General features: G+C 45.9%; 1 protein-coding gene across 1 annotated transcript in view; it reads right to left on the bottom strand.

Moving 5' to 3' along the window:
- The window catches only part of Slc5a1 (solute carrier family 5 member 1), a 72,569-nt gene that overhangs the window by 37,934 nt on the left and 24,884 nt on the right, over positions 1–9,751 (bottom strand). Inside the window, exon 3 of the mRNA XM_055623913.1 lies at positions 1,137–1,241. Coding sequence (XP_055479888.1) covers positions 1,137–1,241 — 105 coding nt within the window. The remainder of the gene's footprint in view (positions 1–1,136; positions 1,242–9,751) is intronic.

The following is a 9,751-nucleotide window of genomic DNA, read 5'->3' as shown; positions in this document are numbered from 1 at the left end:
AGGAAGGAAGGAAGGAAGGAAGGAAGGAAGGAAGGAAGGAAGGAAGGGAGGGAGGGAAGAGAGGGAAGAAAGACAAATGGACAAGGGGGAGGAAGGGAGGGAGGGAGGGAAGGAGGGAGGGAGGGAAGGAAGGAGGGAGGGAGGGAAGGAGGGCAGATGAAAGGAAACATGAAGGAGAGAGAAAGAAGGGATGGAAGAGGGATAAAGAGAAAGAGGAGGAAGGGGAAGGAAGAAGGGGGGAGGGAGATAAAGAGAAAGAAAAAGGAGGGAGGAAGAAAGACAAAGAGAAAGAGGGAGGAGGGAAAAGAGAGGGATGGAGGAGGAACATAGGAAGGGAGAGAAGGGAGGAAGGAAGGGAAGAAAGACAAGAGAAAGAGGGAGGAGAGAGGGAACGAGGGAGGACATAAATGAAGGAAAAGAGGAAGGAGAGAGGGAGGGAGACCCAATACATTTTCCAATCTCCAAGATTGCTGCAAGAGGCCTCATCTTTTGGGACCAATGGAAAAAGAGGGGAAATTCTGCGACTGTCAGAGCTGTGGGCCTCTCACACTGCTCTGGTGCAAGCTCCTAGAGGTCAGAATTCTCCCCATCTGCACCCAGAATGGTTCTGAGGATTCCATAACACTTCGAGAGCCTCTGAGAGTGAGCTGGCTGGTTGCTAGGATTCTGCTTCGATCACATACGGGAAGCTTCGTCCTTAATGTAGAAAGGTGGTAGCATCGTCATGTCATGTAGACCACATCCGGTCGTATAGCACCCCGGAAAGCCCTTGGGTCTTCGAGAGCTTTGCTCACAGAACTGACCGGGTTGATTCTAATGGGACTCCTGAGGGGTGACTTTTACGAAAGCCAGTCCTTGTTCTGTCTAAGCCACCTTCCTACTTTGGGTGATGTGATCTCCTCTCACAGATGCTCTCCCCATCATTTGTCACCCACACGGAGGTTACACAGTCTAGGGGGAGCCTTACAGGAGTCTGTACAATGTCATTTGAACTTCCAGCCTTCAACTCTATTAACTAAATAAGTATCTTTTCTTTATAAAGTTAACCTGCCTCCAACATTTCATTATAGTAATGAAAAGGGGACTGATACCAGCCCCTCCTACCCCTAGGACACAGTGGCTCAAATGTTACTCACGTTCCATTCAAAGCCACCCATGGCAATGCCCGCAGCTGCTCCTGTCCCTGCCAGCCCCACAAAATGACCGCTTCCAATGTTACTGGCAAAGAGAGAGGCTCCAATCTGGAAAAACAAACAAATAAAGTAAGTTAGATAAGTAGGATGCGTCAGGCTGGACCAACGCAAGAGGAGACATGTCAGCCAATTGAAGGGATATGAGCTATCAGAGGCCAGCCGGGAACTTAGCCATGTTGCCCTCTGGGGGGGCCAGCTTCCACAGCAGGCAAGGGAACTTAAGAAATAAAACACAGAGAGAGAGACACACACACACACACGCACACACACAAAGAGGCTTGGAGGAGCGACGGGACACATCTGCATATCAGCTCACCCTGTGGGTCTTTTTTTGAGCCTGATTCTGAGCTGTGAGGAGGAGGTGGGAAGTCCCACAGCTCACAGAGATGCCCTGAGTCTCCTGTGAGGCTCTCAGCTTCCATCCTGGTCAGCCCAGGTGGCTGCAGGCCACTGGATGAGCGGGGAGGCTTGTCTAATGCGGGCTTTCAGCGAGTGCAGGAAATCACTTAGAAACCAGAGTCTTCAGCCTCTCGTCAAGGAGGAGCGTAGAGCTGGTGGTTTCTAGCCATTAAATCCTGGGGTTTTGTAGGCTTACAAGATGATATTAATGATAACTATTTTGAAAATGTGCATCATACTGTGATCCCTCCCCCAAAGGTCCTGGAGATACCCCAGGAACATGCACAAACCACGGCACTTCTCAAGGACACACATGCGAATCTGACAGCAGGTTAGAGAACAGATTAGATTCTCAAGTTTTGTGGCATATAGACTTCTGAAGTAAGACCTAATGATTCTTTGGATTTCCTCAAGGTCTGCTGTTATGTCTCCCTTTCATTTCTGATTTTGTTGATTTGGATAGTGTCTCTCTGCCTTTTAGCTTGTTTGGCTAAGGGTTTGTCTGTCTTGTTGATTTCAAAAAAACCAGCCCCTGGTTTTATTGATTCTTTCAATTGTTCTCTTTGTTTCTAATTTGTTGATTTCAGCCTTGAGTTTGATTATTTCCAGCCATCTATTCCTCCGTGGGGGGGGGGGCTTCTTCTTCTTCTTCTTCTTCTTCTTCTTCTTCTTCTTCTTCTTCTTCTTCTTCTTCTTCTTCTTCTTCAGCTTTCTGGTGTTTCATAAAGTTGCTTGTATGGGATATCTCCAATTTCTTCTTGAGTGCTTCTTCTTACTTAGTGCTGCAAACTTTCCTCTTAGCACTGCTTTCAGTGTGTTCCATAAGTTTGGGCATGTTATGCCTTCATTTCATTGATTTTTAGGAAGTCTTTAATTTCTTTCTTTATTTCTTCCCTGGCCCAGTTGTCATTGAATAGAGTTGTTCCGTTTCCATGTGTGCGTGGACTTTTTGTTATTTTTGTTGTTGAGGTCCAGCTTTAGTCCATGATGGTCTGATAGGATTATTTCAATCTTCTTGTATCTGTTGAGTCTTGCTTTGTGACCAAGTATATGGTCAATTTTAGAGAAGGTTTTGTGAGGTGCTGAGAAGAAGGTATATTCTTTTGTGTCTGGGTGAAAAGTTCTGTAGATGTCTATTAGGTCCATTTGATTCATGACCTCTGTTAGTGTCATTGTTTCTCTGTTTAGTTTCTGCTTTGTTGACCTGTCCTTTGGTGAGAGAGGGGTGTTGAAGTCTCCCACTATTAATGTGTGGGGATTGATAATATGCAGTTTAAGCTTTATAATGTTTATTATACAAATGAGGGTACCTTTGCATTTGGGACATAGGTGTTCAGAACTGAGATGCCGCCATGGTGGAATTTTCCTTTGATGAGAATGAAGTGTCCCTATTAAATTAGATATTAGAATGGCTACTCCAGCTTTCCTCTTGGTCCCATTTGCTTGGAAAACCTTCTTTCAGACTTTTACTCTCAGGTAATGTCTGTCTTTGTGGCAGAGATACATGTATGCAGCAGAATGATGGGTCCTGTTTTCACGTCCATTCTGTTAGTCTGTATCTTTTTATTGGAGAATTGAATCCTCTGACGTTGAGAGAGATTAATGACCAGTGACCGTTAGTTCCTTTTATGTTGAAAAGTTGGTTGTGGAAATATGTTTGTGTGATTGTCTACTTTTGGGTTTGCTGTGAAGTTTTTCGCATCCTGTGTAGTTAACCTCTTTGGGTGCAAGTTTTATACAGATGTCCTACATTCAGTCTCTCACACAGAGACTATAAAAATAATTAATAATTAAAATAACTTAAAATAATTAAAATAAAATAATCAAAAATAAAATAATTTTAAAGAAAGTCAATTTATTTGCTTTTTTAAAGAAAGAAAGAAAATGTCAACTAAAATAGGAAAAGGATCTTGCACTCCTTAAGTTGCGATGACGCTATGTCATAATAAACTCATCGGTCCGACACACTTAATACACTTAACTTACCAAACAAGTCTGTCTCAGTTGTGGGAATTTGAATGAGCATGGCCTCCACAGGCCCAGATATTTAAAAACTTGGCCCCTAGCTGATGGGACTGTCCAGGTGTGTTAGAGGGCCTTGCTGGAGGAAGCGTATCACTTTGGTTTCCCAGTGTGCTTTTTCGGCTTTATGGTTGTAGTGTGGGACATGAGCCCTTGAACCTCTGCTCTCAGCATCCACTTCCTGCTTCCTACTCCCCCCTCCCCCGCCACCATCATGGACTCTTAATTCTCTGGAACCATAAGTGCAAATAAACTGTTACTTCTGTAGGTTGCTTTGGTTGAGGTGCTCGTTACGGAAGCAAACAGTAGCTAAGACGCTGGCTTACCACAGAAAACTCACATGGCGCTATAGCTGGGCAGAATCATCTAGCATTTGATAATTACATGTTTAAAAATCTCCCATAATGTATGTGTCAGCAATCCTTCAAACCGTCCTACACTCCAAAAGATGAGCCATTAGTACCTTAAGGATCATCTGTAATTTTTTCCCCCATTTTTGTTAGTTAGATGAAATGAGACATTTTCCCAGTGTCTGTAAATCTGGAACAAAATATACATTACCAAAGCAGGAAGACACTCCAAGAACCCATCTAATTATACCAGCCGTGTCTCCAACATGGGGTAGCCAATGCTTGGTGAAAAATTGTAGCCAAAATAGAGGCAGGTTTTTGGAAACCCAGATAGAAGCAGTCTCAGAAGGGGGAGGGGAGGGCGAAAGTGCATTTATTCATTGTCCCAACCAATGTCAATGTAGCTCCTACTAAATGCGCCAGGTCTTGTTCTAGATAGAGATTAAGAGTAACAAAACCTCTATTCACAGGAAACCTGAGCCCCCAAAACAGCAGACATGAGCAACACTAAAGAAAAAGGCCAGAGAGTGATACCACAGAGCATAACATGGCGGCCACAGTGAAGAGTCAAACGCCATCTGTGGGAGACGGCAAAGACCGAAGATCTGAACGATGCAGTCAACCGTGGTGAGGTCAGGCTGTAAGCACCAGAGCATAGCGCTCCCGAGTGAGAATGAGGGCGGGGATGAAAGCAGACCAGAGTGCTGAAGTGTGGTGTGGGGGGGGGGGGGGGCAGCGTGAGGGGGGCTGGGAAGGCGGGAGGGCTGGGTTGTGGCCAAGACAGGAGTAGATTTTGTTCTCAGTATGACAGGAAGGCACTACAGAATTTCAATTCATTCATATATATATATATATTCCATTTGTTTCTAAGAACTGTTCTAAATTGTGCAGGGCGAATAATATTGGGCTGAAGAAGAAAGAGAGTCATCAGGTAGGCGGGCATCTCTGCATCTGGGTGAGACTGACGGTCAAGGCGGCTTGACCTAGGTGAGGCAAAGCTTGGGGACTGGGAGTGTGCCTTAGAAACAAAGCCAGCAGCCCTTGTTGGTGGATTTGATGAGGGAAAGTATAACCCAGGCTGACAACGTGCTCATTAAGAAAAGCTAATCTGTATAAGCAATGTTTTACAGACTAGGCAGGGAACACACATGTAATATATACATATATGTATTTATATGTAACAACAATTAATGAAAAAAAAAGAGGTCATGAATTTGAAAAACAAGCATGGGAGTGTTTGGAGGGAGGAAAGGGAAGAGGCAAATAATGTAATTAAATTATAATCTCAAAAAATAAAAGAAATATTTTTAAAAAGATCTAAGGGGATATCTTGTTTAAAAATATCCACCTCTTTCTGACTAAAGATTGATGAAGATGGTGGTCCAATTTTAACTACAATCTAAGATGGTCCGAATCAGATCTTTTCCTATAAAAGGAAGATTACTCCAAGAAAATGCTCTAATGATACCATCCCCTGATCCTGAACCATTATGTGTTCATTCACCTCTCCCCTGACTAATTATTAAGCCTAATGCTGTACAGCTGAAGACTTAATTATCAGAAATTATTAACTGAAATACTCCTCTCTTAAATCTGATAGACTTCTCTAGCGCCCCCCCCCCTACTGGGAGGCGGCTGATGTCAGCATCTCAGGCTGTCCCACTCTCTCCTCCCTGTCTGAGGAATGAACAGAATAAAGTCTGAGGAGTTTTGCTGGGACCCGGTTAAAGCCGCTATGTAAGGATCATCACTTTGCCTTTATTCTAGACTTGCTCCCAACCCATCCCCACCCCACGACCTGAGCTCAGTCAGCTACAAAGCCCTGACTCTGTCTCCACAATGTTATTGACATCTAGCACTCAAAGACTTTTTTCCACTTCCAGTCTTTTAAAGCAGACAAATTTGCTTATAATACAGCTGATTTTCAAGCACACAAACTTAAGTGCAAACAATGGGGTTAAACCCAGCAGAGTGACAAAGGTGCCCACAACAAAACTGATGTCCCAAGGTGATGGCAGACAGCCAGGCTGCGATCCTCTTCTGCAAAGCAAAAAGAGCACAGTGGGGGAGTGGACAGTTGGGTTTGTGGGTAACCTTAGCTTTTACCTGCTATTTAACTCACATAGCAAGAGGGCTTTACAGATGACCCACACCTGTTTAATTAACCACGTAGCATTTTCTACCATGTAATAGAAAGGCTACAATATTTCTTTTGGTCAAATCCTTTAGAGATTTTAGTATTACTTTCTCATTCTTTTGAAGTGCCAAGTGTCTTAACTGGATTATGGTTACAGATCATTTTTAAACACACCATTGCTACTATATTAAAACTATTTATGCTATTTGTAGCTAATGTTCAAAGAAAATTTACCAATACATGCTACAATAGGCATCAGTCTGACATGCTTATTAACTGATCCCATAGGTATAATTATAGGTCATAATTTTAGAGTCTATTTCATCCCACTAAGTTAGAACACCATTTGCGGGACCAATAAAGACACCTTATGCAGACACCCACGGATCATGCTAGCTCTACAGTTAGCTGTCACGGCTCAGACATGAATCCTCCCTGTGTGGACAAAAGTCAGATCCGCTTCTTCGTTAAAGATGCTAGTGGAGGCTGTCAGACGCAGTCCAGTGTAGACCCCAATCCAAAGGCCAGCTGATGAGATGGCAACAGAGATGGAAGGAAACCTTTGGAAAGCCTGCTGAGAAAACGCCCCCTTTCTTCATAATGCTTGGGTTTCTCCTGCTGAGAGGAGCTGCGTGCTTCGGGTGTTAAAAGGTACCCCTTTCGGGGGATATTTTCTGGCACACTTGACCAATCCCATATCCAGTCTGAGGGCTTTGTTCCAAGATGCTTTCAACTTCTTTCCGACAGAGTACTCTTCTTATCTCCAGTGTCTTGTGGTGTCTGGAGGGAGACGGGGCTGCCACGTGAGAACTCCTAAAGCTACTTAATCCATAGAAGTGCAGTTCTACCCAGGAGCCCTTCAGGTTCTTCTCCCTGCTCAGAGATATGGTGGCTCATCGAAGAACCTGAGCTCAATGCCAGCAGGCCTCAGCGGCTGCCGCCCCATCACCAAAAAATACAAGATAGGCAGTCAGTCAGCCAGTCAGCTCAGCTCTGAGCCGAGTGGCACGGGGCTCCATCTAGCCCTTTCTCCATCACTCTTGGCTATCTGCCACTGGCAACCTGCCATTCTCTCTCAACAAGACGATGCAACAGGTACAAGAGAGAGAAAGTCCGTGTGTGTATCACACTGTGGGGTGCTGTGGTGTATACATGAGGGTCAAAGCACAACTTGCAGGAAGTTTTCTTCTTCCACCTTGTGGGTCCTAGAGGTTAAACTCGGGTCTTCAGGCTTGGCAGCAGGTGGCTTAACCACTGAGCCACCTCACCAGCCTTCATAATAGTTCTCTAGATCATTTCAAGTCTCCCCCTCCCATAAGTTACCCCCTCCCGCACGTTCAGTTACATCTGCAAAGCACAGCCCTACTCTGAGCCTAGAAATCCTCCCGGACCCTCTCTACCACCAGCTCCCGTGGGCCTCCTAGGCAGTGGAAGCTCCATGCCTGGCAATACCTCCTACGAACTCGGATTTCAGGGCTACTTTTCTCTAGCGCTGGTTTGCTTGAGCTTCGTGTTTGCCTTTGGGATTCTTTCTGGCCCCTCAGCACCTCCCACTTCGCATTTGACAGGTACTCAGGAGTCAGTCAAGGCGATGGCTTGCCAATGACTGCCTCGGTTCTATCCCTAGCCACCGTCCACCCTCTCCTGCCTCATCTCCCCCTGCCCTGGAGGACAATTACTTTATCCTTAAAGATGATTTATATTTCAAAGCCTAAAGTCCAGTGTGACTTTACCTGGAGACAGAGTTACTGAGAAGCTTATCAGGTTAAATGAAGTGTATAGGTGGAGCCTGCTGATAAGATTGGTGACCTTGTGAAAGGAAGAGAAGACAGCAGAGACCCTTTACTGTGCCTTCTGCTGCCCACTCCCTACACACACACACACACACACACACACACACACACACACACACACACTTAGGTCATTTGAAGACCCAGAAAACAGCAGCTAGGAAAAGGGAACTCACCAAAACCAACTGTGGTGGCACCAAATCTTTCAAACCCACCTCTTGGCACTGGCTCTTGGTAGGAGTCCCAGGCCCTTGAATTCCCATCACTAAGGAAAGAACTGCCCCTCGGTTGTTTGGACCATTTATCCAGGACAGCCTGCCACTCGCTACAATTTAGATCCCTGATAAGATCAATTCAGTTTTCCATAGTACAGTGACTCTAACCATTAAAATTCTCACTTCAGTTCCTCCAGGGCCTGGCACAAACTGAATGGTTTCCTGTGAGCCTTTTCTTAAGAAAAACCACTTACACCCAAAGGGAAGCATCCGCTTGCATCATTCCTCCCCCCCCCCCCCCCCCCCGTTGTTAATGTCAGAGCTGGAGAGCAATGGGACCGCACCTATCTCCAGGATCAAAAACAGACAGTGTTTAATGACCGTGCCTTCAGTGTGCAACTCAGCCCCAGAAATGGGCTCCTGGAACCAGAGCTGCTCAGACAGTCTTCAGCAGGCTCATCGGTGCCAGCTGGGACTTTTGAGAAAGGCCACGGCTCAATTGCCACCTAAACTCACCAGATTAGAGCGATAAAGCCTTCCAGGTGCTCCTTACTCCCAGAGAGGTGTGAGGAGCCCGCCCCGGACACGTTCAAAGCCGTCATTTCTCAACCTCGTTTTGAGATCACTTGGGGAGAAGAAGGGCAGTCTCCAGCTACACAGAGCACCAAGATCAGTGGACAGAAAAGACCGATGTGGAAGACGCTCTTGACGCCTGTTCTTAACCTGCAGAGTTGGAACCCTGAGTATGGAGTGAAGGTCTGTAACCATGACACTTATTCTGCCCAGTGGGAGACATTATCATTTCAGTCACATGTGAAAATATAGCGCATGGTCTGTAAGAAGCTTTGAGCGCCTCACCCCTGAAACGCCAGAACTGCTAAACTCAAGCTAGGATTTCCGAGTTGGTTTCAGGTCACAGCCAGGTTATTACACAAGTTGTTAAATCTCCTGAAGTGACTCAGCAAACTGTGGGAAAGCCTTCTTCAAATAACATAGCTCCTCAAGGATTCCCAGATTGGGTACCACCATGAATGACTGAAGTTCCAGTACTCAAAGAAACAGACGACCTCTGGCTGCATAGCAAGTTCCAAACCCACCTGGCTATACAGTGACAGATTGTCTCCTAGGAACAAAGTTCCCTGAAGGAGACTTCGTGGTTAGGCTGTCTGGACAGTGAGCAGCAGGGATCTGCCTCTGTTCACCCCACACCCCATCCCTAGCGCCCGGTCTACAGGAGTGAACTGTTGTGCCAGATTTTGCATGGGTGCTGTGGACTGGGCTCAGGTCCTCATGCTTGCCGTCCTAATTAGGGTTTCTATTGCTGTGATGAAACACCGTGACCAAAAGCAAGTTGGGGAGGAGAGGGTTATTTGGCTTATACTTCCACATCGAGGGAAAGTGGGAAAGAAACTCAAGCAAGGCAGGAGTCTGGAGGCAGGAGCCGGTGCAGAGGCCATGGTTGGGGTGGTGTGAGGGTGCTGCTACTGACTGGCTTGCTCCTCATGGCTTGCTCAGCCGGCTTTCTTACAGAACCCAGGACCACCAGCCCAGGGTGGCACCGCCTGCAGCGGACTGGGCCCTCCCCCATCAAGTCTTTCTTTCTTTCTTTCTTTCTTTCTTTCTTTCTTTCTTTCTTTCTTTCTTT

This window comes from Psammomys obesus, unplaced genomic scaffold (genome assembly GCF_907164565.1).
Source record: "Psammomys obesus unplaced genomic scaffold, mPsaObe1.curated_primary_1811, whole genome shotgun sequence".
NCBI classification, from domain to species: domain Eukaryota; kingdom Metazoa; phylum Chordata; class Mammalia; order Rodentia; family Muridae; genus Psammomys; species Psammomys obesus.
This window is presented reverse-complemented; position numbering and strand designations above follow the sequence as displayed.